The 13,980-nt window shown below is 40.8% G+C and overlaps 1 protein-coding gene across 1 annotated transcript in view; it reads right to left on the bottom strand.

The window, feature by feature from the left end:
* Positions 1–13,980, bottom strand: part of LOC138045848 (nesprin-1-like) — a 175,910-nt gene that overhangs the window by 63,621 nt on the left and 98,309 nt on the right. Inside the window, 14 exon segments of the mRNA XM_068892482.1 lie at positions 1,129–1,467; positions 1,843–2,172; positions 3,268–3,600; positions 3,866–4,198; positions 4,507–4,833; positions 5,266–5,586; positions 6,093–6,443; positions 7,307–7,639; positions 9,343–9,675; positions 11,290–11,445; positions 12,482–12,637; positions 12,814–13,152; positions 13,598–13,662; positions 13,665–13,926. Of these exon segments, the coding sequence (XP_068748583.1) occupies positions 1,129–1,467; positions 1,843–2,172; positions 3,268–3,600; positions 3,866–4,198; positions 4,507–4,833; positions 5,266–5,586; positions 6,093–6,443; positions 7,307–7,639; positions 9,343–9,675; positions 11,290–11,445; positions 12,482–12,637; positions 12,814–13,152; positions 13,598–13,662; positions 13,665–13,926 (3,978 nt within the window).

The following is a 13,980-nucleotide window of genomic DNA, read 5'->3' as shown; positions in this document are numbered from 1 at the left end:
CCTCCATATTAAAGAAAAAATAACACGACAAGAGGCTAGAAATAGTCTTTATTATTGCCAGTGTATTAAACTCTTTTACCAGAAGATTACAGAATCCTGGACAAAAATAGTCGAGCCCTTTTCCATTTTTTGAGGTTTTTGACCATCAAATGAAAAGAGGCAACAACTCCCCCTTTCCCAGCCCTACCCTACATAATAGCAGAAATGATCAACGGCCTACACTAAAATGGAAGAACATGACTGTGACAGACATTTCGCACCATTACTGTTGAGGCCGTAATAAGATTGGAGAATGTTAGCATCGACAACGATTGTTACTGCGAGTACGAGTTCTGGGATTTTGATTACTGCGCGTTCGTACTACGCAGCCAGGCGTGCCCAATTCGTCCCGGCAAGTTGGTCTGCGACGACTTTACATCGAAAAATCGAAGCGGAAAGTACGAGTTTGTTAACAGGAAATTGCGTTTGCTTTTCGCAGTTACTTTATAGCAGGAAAAACTGGAACAACAGCAACTCATTCAAAACGTCGGAACGTGAACTTCATCCCACAATCTTTTTTTTCTGCAGACTGGAACTCGAACTATACGCTTACCTAAATACGTAGAGCACGACTTCACGAACGAGAACAAGTTGTTAACGAGAACAAGCTGTGCTTGTTCTCTACTCGCAACCGTTGCCGATTACGACATTCTCTAGTATTTACTTCATGAAAACAGGTTTGTTTTAGAAGAGGACAAAGAAGTTCAATTATGACCAAAATTAAAATTGTCCACCATTGCAGACATGATGCGTAAAAAGAAAAAAACAGGATCCTGAGAGGTGATAACGTCACATACACTAAATTTGTGAAAATCTGGAATTTGTTGAAATTGTCTGAGAAATTATTACTAAAAAACGTCCCTGCCAAAAATCAGCGTGTTAGTGCAAATTGACTTCATACAAACAATCACGAGGTGCGCCATCGTCAACTGCGCATATGACGTATCAAAACTGAGATGCGCATGCACATATGACGTAATTCAAGATAGCGCTGAAAAAACAGAGGAACGAAAACTTGCTAAAGCTCACCCTATGCAAAGGATACCAAAGATTAGAAATTCCGTTCTCCTAACGTGGATAAACACTAACCTTAACTTCCGTCAGATCTTCTCTGGCCTTCTTAGGATCCAATGTCAACTCGTACTCAAAAGAAACTATCTTTTCAATCTCGACAAGTGTCTTCTCTGTCAGACGAAGCACAACCTGGTAGCGATGAATGTCTTCCTGGATATTTTCCAGCAGCTGCAGTCGATCGCTCACCTTGGTGCATAACTCATCCCACCGCTTGTCAACAGTAGCGACCTCTTCCTCCAACACAGCAAGGTCAGCCGTTACATCCTTGTTGCTGCACAGATCTGCGTGTTTTATCGAAGTGTCTTTGAAAGTCTCGTGCTCTGGCTTTTGAAGCAGAATCTCGTGCTGAAGTGTCTGTCGAGAATAACACATGCATCAAACGAAATGGCCTCCACCAAAGCCTCAGGCCATCTTCTTTTTAAGTTTCCTTCGGCCTAAACGAGCCCAAATAAAACTTTTTGGTGGTAGTAAGTGTTACTTTACTTATAAATCAAAGATAATTTTTGCAAGACTTGGCCCATCGTCGCCTTCCATTGTCGAGCGCAACACGTTGCGATCGTTTGTACACCAGGCCGAGCAAAAATTGCATAAAATTGGCTTATGTTAAGCGAAGTTAAAACCTGGTCAGAGTTTGACCTCCCATGGAAACCGCTCTTCAGCAACAGCAGACAGTTTACTTCAACAAGGTAAAATATTCCAGATTCTACACTGTAAGAAGAATAAACCTACCTCCAAGAGCTCGAGTTGTTGAGTGGTGCCCTCATCATCTTCTGGTATTTTCTCGCATTCTTTAAATATTTCCTCAGATTCGGAAAGCCAAGAGGTGAAGGGTTCCACACAGTCCACATAGTTGCTGGCAGAAGGTTCCACCTCTTGGAGTTTCGTGCTGCGCTCGTTGATCTTGTCGGAGAATTCGTTCCAGCGTGTAGCAAGGTCTTGGAGCCGCTGCTCTAACTTCTCCCTATCTGTGCCCGGTTTCATGGTTTGAAGAACTTCCTCTCCCTTAAGCATCACATGTTCTCGGATGGGCTTGTGTTGAGTAAACTCCTTTTCAAGTGCCTATAAACACACCCGAGACGTGGCATTAGGGACTCACGTGAGACTAATGACAACAGTCTGCACCAGAACTGAATCAAATTCAACTCCCCTTCACACAAATAATTATGAAATAAATATTGACAACAAGACAAATTAAGATACATACATACATACATTCATACATACTTAATTGACCACTCCCCACAGGGATTTTTCAGGGCCAATGAAACACAATCACGACATAACAGTAAATTCAACAAGATCTGTTAAGAATCCCAACTGGCCAGAAGCAAACCAGTTAGCTATTTACAATTGTGGCTGAGAAGTTGAACTAGGGACTACCAGGAACAACTTCAACAAGTGGTCAGAACATGTCTTGAACCCGCGGGATCACCGATCTCGAGGCAAGCGTCCTAACCACTTCACGACTTGGGTGTAAAAGTTGGAATAAAATCCCTGAAGTACTTCGTAAAAAAAGTAAAATTCCTTTTGAAAAATGTCTCCAGAATAGACTACTGCAATTATTACCTCATGAGGATACTTATGCCGATGTCCACACCCTAATTAAAGAATTAAACTTTCTGCACTCAATTCTTATTAACTAGAGATCACAGTGAAGATATAATTAAATACTATACCATAAACAATCACAATGTTTGACGTTATTATTTCTGGTACGTTCGTGTTAACTGTTACCATTTAATTTTGCTTTAATAATTATTTTTTTTAACTTCTGTACTATTTGACTCCACAGTAGAAATGTGAACACTACCCGCCTAGATTAGCCTTTGCTATTTGTGGGCAAGTGTATTTCTTTTTTATTGTGTAAGTGTGTTTTTAAATAGACTTTGAACGTTGAACTTGTGCCGCCCTGCGTCGCCATAAATGAAGAAGCTCCGTAGCTTTTCAAAACCAGGCAGGTACGAAACCCTGGCTAGGTGAAAGGAGTTAAAAGGTTTTTTCAACGTCAAATACTCAGACTGACATTGTAGCTCAGGCACTCCTGTCAAGGATTCTTTTTGTTCGTCTTTTCTTACTACAGAGGGCAGATATTTAAGAATTGCAATTAACCAGTAACGATTTTTTTTCGCGAATGAATGTAAACTCATACCCCACCTGCAACTTATCCTGCTGATCAACTATCACTTTATGTCTTGCAGACAAAGGTCCCTGTATGTTCAATTGATTCTCAGCAGCTGATAGCCAATTGCTTAGTTCATCTGCAGAATTCCTAAGTTCCTGGCCTTGCAGTAGTGCTGTCTGTAGATCAGACTGACGTGCATTCAGAGCTGAGATGAGCTCATCCATGGGCGTTTGGGCCTTTTCTATCTGATCATCAAGATCTTTGTGGAGGGTTGGATCTTCACTGCTGAGTTCTTTGATTTTATCAGCTAAATTCTTGGCGTTCTCCAGGGATGCCTCGTTTTCGTGCACTTCCTTTGTCACATCCTGCAAGAGACCAAATCAAGATTGGTAAAACATGCGAAAAGAAGGTGAAGAATTTCTCCTCCACGTTGAAATTCTGTCATCTTTATAACTTTCAAACAATTGTTTCGGCCTTGCATTTCCTTGATCTTGAGGTTTTTTACACGCTTGCACTCGCGATCCTCGAGTTGTTCTTTCCTAATGAAATCAATAGTTTTGGGCTGCCGACAAAATTTATGTCAAAAACTCGAAGTTCCTCAAAACGAAGGTCAAATAATTTATTAAAAACCTGTAATTTCTCCAGCTTTTTTCTGATTTCGTCCGGTTCACCTCCAGCAGCTTCGATTGCCTCGATGCGTTCTCTTCCTTCAGGAAGCCATTTATCCACTTGTTCTATCAATTCCAAAAACTGTCCGTAGAGCTGCAGACTCTTGGCTACCTTCGATCGGCGCATACGCAGACTGGAGCTGAGGCCTCGCTGGCGGTGCGTGACATTTGCCACTTGTGCTTGAACTTGGGTCCCAGGCTTAGAATGAATGTCCATGACCCGGAGGAGCTTTTGACTGGATTTCCTTATAAGGCGTACATGTTTATTGCTTTCCTCCATTTCCTTAATCATTGTCTGTCAATTGAAAACAACAAAGGTAAGCTCAGCAACACACTAGCTTCCTAAGACGCTTTTATGCCTTTTCGATCAGTGGTTTTATGCAACTTGAATTGCTAAAACCAAATACCTTTTTGGAAAAAATGTTAGGTGTCATTAATTTAATAGGCTTATTCACAGAAATCGTCACAAATATTCTTGACGGCTCTAGCAGATTTCTGCCATCACATTCCAATGATCACTGAAGAAAATTCTGTCAAACGTCTAAATTAAAAAAAAACCTCTAGTTGTGATCTCTACAAGCCTTATCCTATTTTAGAACTTACGTCCACTTTGCCAAGTTCATCTTCGCCCTTGTTCAAGTCGACAGGGGCCTGTGCCTCAACGGAACCTTCAACAGCAGTGAGTACCTCCTCAACTGGCTTCAACTGTGACTTGTATGCTTGCAAATGCTCTAATGCACCCTTCAAGTCTTGTTCACGCGCACTTAATCTGTCCAGTACACTCAAAATTGGCATTTGAACTTCACTCAGCGCTTTGTGAACCTCATTGCTGGCTTTAAGGTCGTCTTTCTTCTCTGAACAAATGGTGGCAGCAGCAACTTCAGCGGTTGACAACACACCAACTTTGGCGTTGGCTTCCTGCTGAATTTCCTAATTACAACGACACAAGTAATAAAAATATTACATTCTTATAAAGATTCTCGTGTCTTTTCACATCAATTGCACTCTTTACGTTAGTTACGGTCTCAGAGGGACGTGTTTATGTTAGTTTCCCGACCTTTCACACGTATAGAAGCTAGTTTAGCGTCCCTTCTTTGCCAGATTTTAGACTGTTTGCTTTGTCTCGATCTTCGTTCTTGGCTTCTCAACCTACGACTTTGGAGGGACCGATTTCCGCCTCTACCTTATTTTTCTTCGTTTCGTGTTCGTTTTTCCGAAGTTAGGCGCCACTTTTATGAAAGCTGGAAAATTAGAATGTAAAATTCAAAGGAAGTTTAAAATATCGATATTGCTATTATAAAGGCGTTTTTCCTTCGAAAAAACCCAAAACCGAAATCTAATTAGAGCAAATTCAATTCTTACCTTTACTTCGGCCAACTGTTTGTTGATGATTTCTTCGTCGTTATGGATGGGATCTAAGTTGTCGAGTTTGTCGAGCGCCGTGTCTAGATAGTCTCGTAGTTTTCCGGTAGCGGAAACAAATGTTGTTATTTCGTTCACAATCCTCTCTAGTTTCTTTTCCTGGTCATTGGCCTCTCTGCGTAAGGAACTAAACCGCTGACTGATTGCAGACATACGCTGCTTAATGGGCAAGAAATCAAGATATTCCTTGTCGTCTTCTTTAATCTGGTCGCTCACCGAAGACAATTGTGATTCCAAGCTGTTAATTTCGCTCTGTACAGCCTGTAATATAAAACCGCAAAAATCAGTTAAAGATGTATGGTGTTCTTAAACGAGATTCCTTCATTCTCGTGTCTTACGTAGGTTCGCGTTACACATTAATACCAGGACACTGATGACATCACACGAATTAACAAATACTGTACGAACCTACAATCTCGGTCATAAATAGTTGTAACACTTCGTTTGAACAGCAAGTGAAGCGCATCAAAGCTGTTAATAAGGTACTCCTCCTCATCCTCCTATCAATGTTGCATTTACCGGTTGGTTTTTGCATTTCAAGCCATAAACATCAACATTGAAGGGGGAGAGGGGGCAAATTGCCGTCTCTGTTACAACATTTGTGACCGAGACTGTCGTAAAAGTACTCATCGAGACTAAAAATTCGTACTGTGTTCGAAACATACGTTCCATTCTTATCAATGGCTTGGTTCTCCTTAAAAGTTACCTGCTTTACGAAGTTGGCATCACTTATCAAAACTACGTTCTTCCTTTCCTCTTAACTTTACCTTAACATTTTCCAACTTTTTCTTGCCAACGTCCACATTGACTCCTTCAAATTCACAGTCCTGAAGTCGCCTTTCGACTCTAGTAAGCTCATTTTCCACGGGAAGAAGCGAGCTGCGGTATTTTTTCACCAAATGCTCGGCATTCGACAGCTGACGACGTCTTTCAAGATAAAACTTGTTGACTTTGCTCCACCTGTCGATCATGTCTTTGACGTCTGCCTGTACTTGTGGCACACCATCGGTTACAGACATATCCTGGCAGCTTTCTAGCAAATCTTCCGAGCTGTCCACTAGCGAGCGATAGATTGGTCGATGGCCCTCGATATCCTCTTGAACAAACTGCTGTAAATACTGAAAAGCAAAGGGCAAACGATTAAGAAAACACCTGGGATCGATAAATCACAAGTGAATTATCCCGTGGAATTTCATTTATTTAGAGGATGGTATTTTTAAGACCTTTAGATCACTGACGTTACGAACGTTAATTGCGCAGCAACGAAAGACATAAATAAAATGTGGAAAAAAGCATTTTCTTTTACGTCATTCATACAGAGTCATCACGTTCACATGTACGGGTTTTATTACAAACTCACAAAAAGACCAGCGCCCAGTTGGAGTGATAGCACAATTGGTAGAGCATTGCACCACTATGAAGTGGTCATGGTTTGAAATTCCGTTCCAGCTTCGAATTTTCAGGATTTCCTTTGGATACTGCTCCAGTAACGTTCGGACGTACGAGGAACTACAAATCTGCTCCTTTCGGCAGTTTACATAGGTAGTTCATATAAAGTCTTCACAAATGGTAGTGCTATGCACCTTTTGAACAACAGAGGCCAGAACGGTTGCATGTTGACTCAAAACTGAAGTTCGTTTTTCACCGCCGTTAATCAATGTAGCCGAGAATCGGGAATCGAGAGTTTTGATTGTCCGACCTCGATCCATGCTGTAGCTTTCTGGTTTCAACGATCCGCCAAAAGCCGGCGCAAGTATGAATGGTGGCAGTAAAATGCTTGTTGCTTGACTTCAAGGTCCCTGATTCATCATAAAAGGCGCACAACCAATTATCAAATTAACAAAGTTTAGGACGTTTCTTTGCTTAGGATTTCTATAAAGCGATATCGTTCATAATTTTTACAGCTACATGCCGGTAATTGTTGATTCTGTGAAAGTACAAATTTCTGTTTGCGTCACCAGATGTCCAAATGGAGACCAACCTTGACAAACGTCTGTTCCCTTGTCAGTGCGTGCTTTTCACAGACAATGGTTGCTTGACAGTCTGCAACCATTTGCTCAGTTTCCGCTAACCACGGCTGCAGGTCGGCCACTGATTCTGCGTACTTCTGAGCCAGTGGTACGACTTCATCAAGCTTTTCTTGTCTTTCAACTGTACTGTTAAACACTTTTATCCAGCGGCTTTCCAGGTCATTGAGGTCTTTTTGAAGAGCCTCTCGGTTGGGGCCTGGGTCTGTCTTGTCAAGGACTTCAAGGCCATGTTTGAGAAGCTCGGCAAATACAACCTCCCTAAATGTTATGTCCAAGTAGATACTCTAGAAATAAAAACAAACAAGAGAATTAAAATGGAGGCTAAAACCAGCACTTCATGTCTAAGAAGACGGAGGCTTCCTCAACCATGTGGCGCAAGCAAAGATCAACTTCATGTCATCAGTAGTCAACAAGAAGTTAGCAAGGTTTTTCAAATGTTTCTGCTAACTCCTTTGAGGTTTAAAGGTATTCAGTAGACGAGATACCTTTTCCGACATTTTGGGGAGCTCTAAAAAATGTTCAAGTCCCGCGTTCATACCGGTCTATTTTCATTTTTCACCAGGACAACGCACAGAAGCAAGTAACTACCAAAGGCGGATCACCATTTCAAACATCAAAGTTCACACCATACGTCTCTTTTAAAAGGTTGTGACTAAAATAAATCCGTCACAGTCAGACGGGACACTTTATGACAAATACATTACAAACAACTTTAAAGGACAAACAAGGTAACGAAACGTGGTCGTTCCATGTGCCCTAAAAGTATATTGTTTCTTGTGTTAAGTCTGCGCTATTTAAGTCCAAGCAGTTGTTCGATAATGGTTAGTTATGAATGACCGTGGAGGGTGACATTTTACATGTAGCATCTTCACCTCGCCAGTCATGTACTTTGTCACAAAGATCTCAGTAGAGTCCCACCTGATTGTGACAGATCCATTCTAGTTTCACCCATATTGTACAAGCTTTAAAACGTCGGGTCGCAGGTTAGAAGACAAATCAACCTACGAAAGACTTAAAGTGCCCCAGTGATCAAAAAACCACTTCCTTTTTTCCTTCAGATTTTTGAAAATGTGGCAAACTTTGAGCTTTGCTTTTTATCCAAAGGCCGTTTACTTTGAGTGTAAGTTTTGGATTTCACGGTCCGCCGTTACTCACGTTCAAAACTGACCGATTGGACCTCAGACGGTTGGATCCAGGGAAAAGTGACGTCAGAGGCCCACTAGCTTAAAATTTCAGCGTGTGAACGCAGCTTATTATATATGCAAAGCGTGAGTTTAAAAGTCTAAAAGCCCAAAACCCCCGTGCTGCATATTAATTCTGCGGCGTACACACCTATTGCATTCTTAAACTAGTGAGCCTTTGACGTCATTTTCTCTTCGATCCAGCTCTCTCAAGAACATAATGTTAGTAAAAACACCTTTATCCAGCGGCTTTCCAGGTCATTGAGGTCTTTTTGGAGAGCCTCTCGGTTGGGGCCTGGCTCTGTCTTGTTTTAATTTTCAACATGCTGTTTTAAGGTTACGCTCTTCTTTTTTAGGAAGTGGTAGCGTGGGGGCAGGTAAGTGGAGCTTTGTTGAATAAGAATTTATCGATGTCCGGGAACTTGCGAAGAGTTGAATGAACATGTTTTGTTGAATGAACATACTTTTGTTGAAGTTGAATAAATAAATTCGCTCCATAAAGCGTAACTTTGGGCGTCGAAGTTGAATAAATATTCTTCTTGCACAAAAATAGCCCGTGTTGAAGTTGAATGAATGTGAAGTCGTTGAATGAAAATATCCTGTGTTGAAGTTGATTTAATATAGCCGTTAAATGAAAATATCCTGTGTTGAAGTTGAATCTATATAGATTGAATGAAAATATCCTGTGTTCAAGTTGAATCAATATAGATTGTTGCATACAAATATGCATTGCGGAATTGTGCAACAAAAGGCCAACCATAGTCGAGTCGGAGAATCAATACTGGGAAAAAAACCGTGACTGATACCTCATGATCTTCTTTCTGCTGTACAGCTTCCTCATACATTGCACTGACAGGTTGTAGTTGGGCGATATTTCTTTCGAATTCATTCAACTGATCCTGCGCTTCTCTCAGTGATAGTTGGAAATCCTGACTTTGAATGACGATGTTCTGCAGACGAGCTTGCCGCTGTAGGACACTGGAATGAAGCCGTTCAAAGGGCTCTTCCACCGTGATAAGACTGTCTCTTACTTCCGCTACAAGAGTAGGATCATCTTTCGCCACCTCGCTAAGGTAGTGCATGATTTCCTCCAGTGTTTCAAGCTTACTGCGATTTGTTTGGAATTCTTCATTGAGCAACTAAAAGTGAACAGAGAGGATTTTTGTAACACGTTGAAGATGTCTTTTCGGCCACAAAATAGGAGCCTATATCGAGAAGACTGCTAAACACTGAAGAAGTCATTTATCTAAGCCAGGGCTTAATAATCAGTTGGCTTTTTGTGATATTGTCTTTTTCTTTGCAAAAAGATTATGGCAAACGGAAAACTGGTCACTTTATTAAGAACTTGCAAGATAGTGTCTTTTAAATTAAAACAATGCGGGCGAGGCAAACCACACGAAAATCGAGTTAATATCAAAAACGAAATCATTCCCTTTCGCGCAAAAATAGCCGTTCGCATAAAATTATCAAAAGCCAACAGCTAATGGTTCTCGGGCCAAATTTGTTTATTACCAAATACAAGGCGGAGTCCTCATTTCCTGCTAGATGAAACACATGTTTGCATCTCAAAAACTTGAAATCAATACCGAAAACCTTATTTATTGGGCCTCAGCTTTGAATTAAGGATTACTATCTGACAGCAATAAAGCTTCCGGAATTTGCAGAAACGGGCCTAGGAAAGAATACTATACTTAAATTTTTGGAAGACGTCTTGGTAAATCAAACGATACTGCAATGAAACAAAACCATCCAAACAGACTATTTTAAGTATCAGCAATCAATAATTATAGAAACAGTAGAACAGAATAATAGTCAGTGAAAGCCAGGTATTATTTTCAGTTACTAGTCAGTGCAAGAAAAACAAAGGCGATTTGTTATTTATGGATCGCTTTCTTTCCGTATTTTGCTTCACCAGAATCTACCATGCTCAGGCAGTTTTGACTCCTTTTCAAATACCCTTGGTTTACCACGAAGGACCCGTGTCTTAAATACAGTTACTCTTAAAACACTCACAGAAAGACAACGCATTGTTTCGGACTCGTTTGAACGACGAAAAACAAGCTGCATTCAGGTTTCAATAGAATATACTGATGAAGAACGTCAAAGTCAAATATAGGAAAGTACTGTACTGAAGTATTAATCTTCAGACAAATTTAAGAGTCCAAGTTCGCATCTTACAACTATATCAGAAAGTCCTAAGAAGAACTCCAAATTCCAACAAAGCAACTATTTTTGGAGCTCAAAGAGCAGTTATTAAAAGACAAAGAGCAAGGGCCATTTTGTACTTTGTCCCAAATGATTAATCTCTTGTTGTTTGCTAAATTTATAAGACTAAATTGCACAGTAGAACCGGATGGCGATATTAAGCTTGATATTTGAAGTCGGCCGAAACTTTTAACATACAGATTGATAAGACATTTTATTGAAAGACAAAAAGTAAATAATGCACTGCAAACATCATTCAACCACATTCCAATCTTGGTAAGCTCTGTATGTTAGTTATTTAGATAAAATACAAGTGGTATTCCTTCCGAGGCTAAATGTTCGCTCAACTAGGATTTGATCGAGTTGTCAAAAGTTTAAAAATAATTGGGGTCTTTCTCTAAGTGAGGGAAAACTTTGTATTTTGCTCACACAAGGGATAAGCCTTAATTTGGAGTTCTTTGCATTCTGCATGGCTTTTATTTCTTTTGTTTTACGTCACCTCTTCTCCGGTACCTGCACAATCTGCCAATGATTGACATTTTTCATACCTTGGTGTTGACCAGTTGCGTTTTTGCCTTCTCGCTGTCCTCACTGACAGGTGACAGGCGACCAACCTTGTCAGACATCCCCTCCAACCACACTTCCATTTCTTGTTGTAGCTTCATAAACATCATGACCTTTTCGACATGCTTAGTTAGTCGAACCTGTTTTAAAAAAACAAACGGTTGCGTTTCCATCAACGTCAAACAATTCGTATAGTTATCTACACGTAAACGCTTCTTAACGTAACCACAAAAACGCCATCAATTCGCTGTTTTGTGTTCACTGTATTATTATGCACAAGGCCAGTCGAGGTGTCTATACGTGCTTCAACTGACTGCGGAAAAAACATTTTCCGGTAAATTCCTCAATAAATATAATAATTACGCAATACGATCTGGCTGTTTCTTTCTCCATAACCAACATAACCTCGAAACAAATTGGAGTCATAATTTAGGAAAAACTCACAAATCAAAACGTGAAATATCTCGGCTGAAATGTTCAGCCTCCAAAGAGTCTGCTAGAGTGTGGTTACATAGCAGTCAAGGCCAAAGGAGAAAATTTATCAAGACCAAGGTATAAGCCAGAGAATAAGAAAACAATTGTTTTTAGTTATGCATAAAATTCAACGAACTGTCAGAAAATAAATCTTCCACCAAAGCAAAAAAGTTCCGATATAGTCTCGGACATGAATAATTAACCGATTTGCTGGTTAGACTTTTTCATACAACCGTTGTCTGTTGGTAAGATGCATCCGAAGCGAGTTCTATAGAGATAAGGTGCATTCTGGTAGACTATCAGATTTCAGATGAATGGAGGGGTAGTTTCTAAAGAAACTGTGGTGCTGCGTCGGTGGGGAAGTAGTATGATTCGTTCTGACGAAGGGCTAACGCTCGAAACGTCAGCCTTTAGATCTCTGTACGGTGGCCAATTTACATTATCAACTCCGTTGATGAAACCAAATTTTTGTATATCAGATTTCAGAGTTACGTTCATGGTTGTTTCTCGCTATTCCTACAGCTTTCTTGAGGTTTTTTCTCCTTTTTCTTTTTTTTGTGTGTGTGTGTGTGGGGGGGGGGGGGGGGGGGGGGGGGGGGAGGGGAGGGGAGGGGAGGGGGGGATTCTCAAAAGAACACCATGAAAATGTTCAACTGATTCACGCTATTAATCGTTGTTGAAATTGAAAGAACAGGCCTCTACCTTCTGTCGTTTGAGCTTGTTGACACTGAAGTCATGTTTCTGTGATATAGTGGTCAGCTCTTCAGCTAAGTCTGCAGCTTGTTCAACACGAGGAGGACCTGACATTTCAACCACCTCCAGATCAGCTTTTTGTTCTTCAAGAGTGCTAATGAGCTCCTGCAAATCAAACGGCAAAAAGTGGAGACAGAAGATAAACGCACGTAAAATTGACAAGAGCTATTTTAAAATATACTACGATCAACTTTCATCGAGTGGCTAACAAACTACCGTTCAGAAACTACTTCTTAGGTGGCTTGCCTTAGAAGCTTCATTTCAGTCATAAGTAAATTTACCTCGACTCTGTTCAGCTCTTCTTGGCCTTTCTCCGCATCCAGTCCAATCGCAGGCTCAGACTCCAAATAACTACTCACTTCAACGGACGTTTCAAGCGCAGGCTGCAAGGCTTTCTGGTATAGCCCCACGCTCTGATCTGCCATTCGACTTTGTTTCTCCATATCAAAGTTAGCTCTGCATAACTTATCAAAGCGCACATTCACATCTTGTACCTCATCTATGATGTGTGAGGTGTCAACACTCAAAGCGTTGTCTTGGCAGTACTCGAGTAAGGCTTTTGCAGCCATGTTTACCAATTGATGAATACCCTTGTGGCTTTCAACTCCTTCTAGGAAGGCCTAAAAAGAATCCACAGAAAACAAAGGTATACGTTATCACTATCTTGGATCCAGATCCCAAGTACCTCCTGCCAAGGATGAAACACTCTGCAAGGTGCGCGGTGACAGACAAATGTATGGAAAAACAAAAAGGTTTTCACAAACCAACTCGCTCTGCGAACAACCTTTAACTTTGCACATAACATGCAGGCCCTCGGTAGTTTCTCCACTATTTAAGTTTGGTTGACAGAGTGCGTTATTGGGCAATAAATAAATCTCGCATCTTTCATTTTTTTTTTCCAAAAATGAGATTTTACCATGAAAAGCTCTATTCGGAGAGAAGTAACATTAGTAAACATAGTTCCACATTGACAGAGTCGATTATGTGACAAGATGGTAAATACTCCAACCGTCTTCACACGAGTGATGGGACATGCGTAAAAGAAACATAACACCCATTCATTACCTGGGAATCAGTTTTGTGGCGTGCAGTACTTTCCTTGTCATGTGGTACCGTTTTCAGCGACTCCATTTGTCTTCAGCACCTTCCAAATAAGGCAAAAAAGCGTGCAAGGAATCGTGGTACTTTTCAGCAAGAGGTTGGATGGAGTTCAAAGTTTCTTTTCGCTCGGTTGATTTTTCAGTTACTGCTGCCACACGTCGTGAAACGTCTGCTAACTTAAATTTCAGGATATCGCGGTCGGGTCCCAGAGGCATGGATTCTAGGACTTTGTTTGCATGGCTTTCAACTTGTTGAATCACTGGTTGTTGGTTCGCTATCTCTTTGCACAAAACCTACAATAACAAATGCATATTTAGAGCGCCCCATTTCGAAAGAAGATTGTTTAA

Source organism: Montipora capricornis, chromosome 4 (genome assembly GCF_036669925.1).
Source record: "Montipora capricornis isolate CH-2021 chromosome 4, ASM3666992v2, whole genome shotgun sequence".
Taxonomy (NCBI): domain Eukaryota; kingdom Metazoa; phylum Cnidaria; class Anthozoa; order Scleractinia; family Acroporidae; genus Montipora; species Montipora capricornis.
The sequence above is the reverse complement of the archived record's forward strand: the minus strand, read 5'-3'. Positions and strand labels throughout refer to the sequence as shown.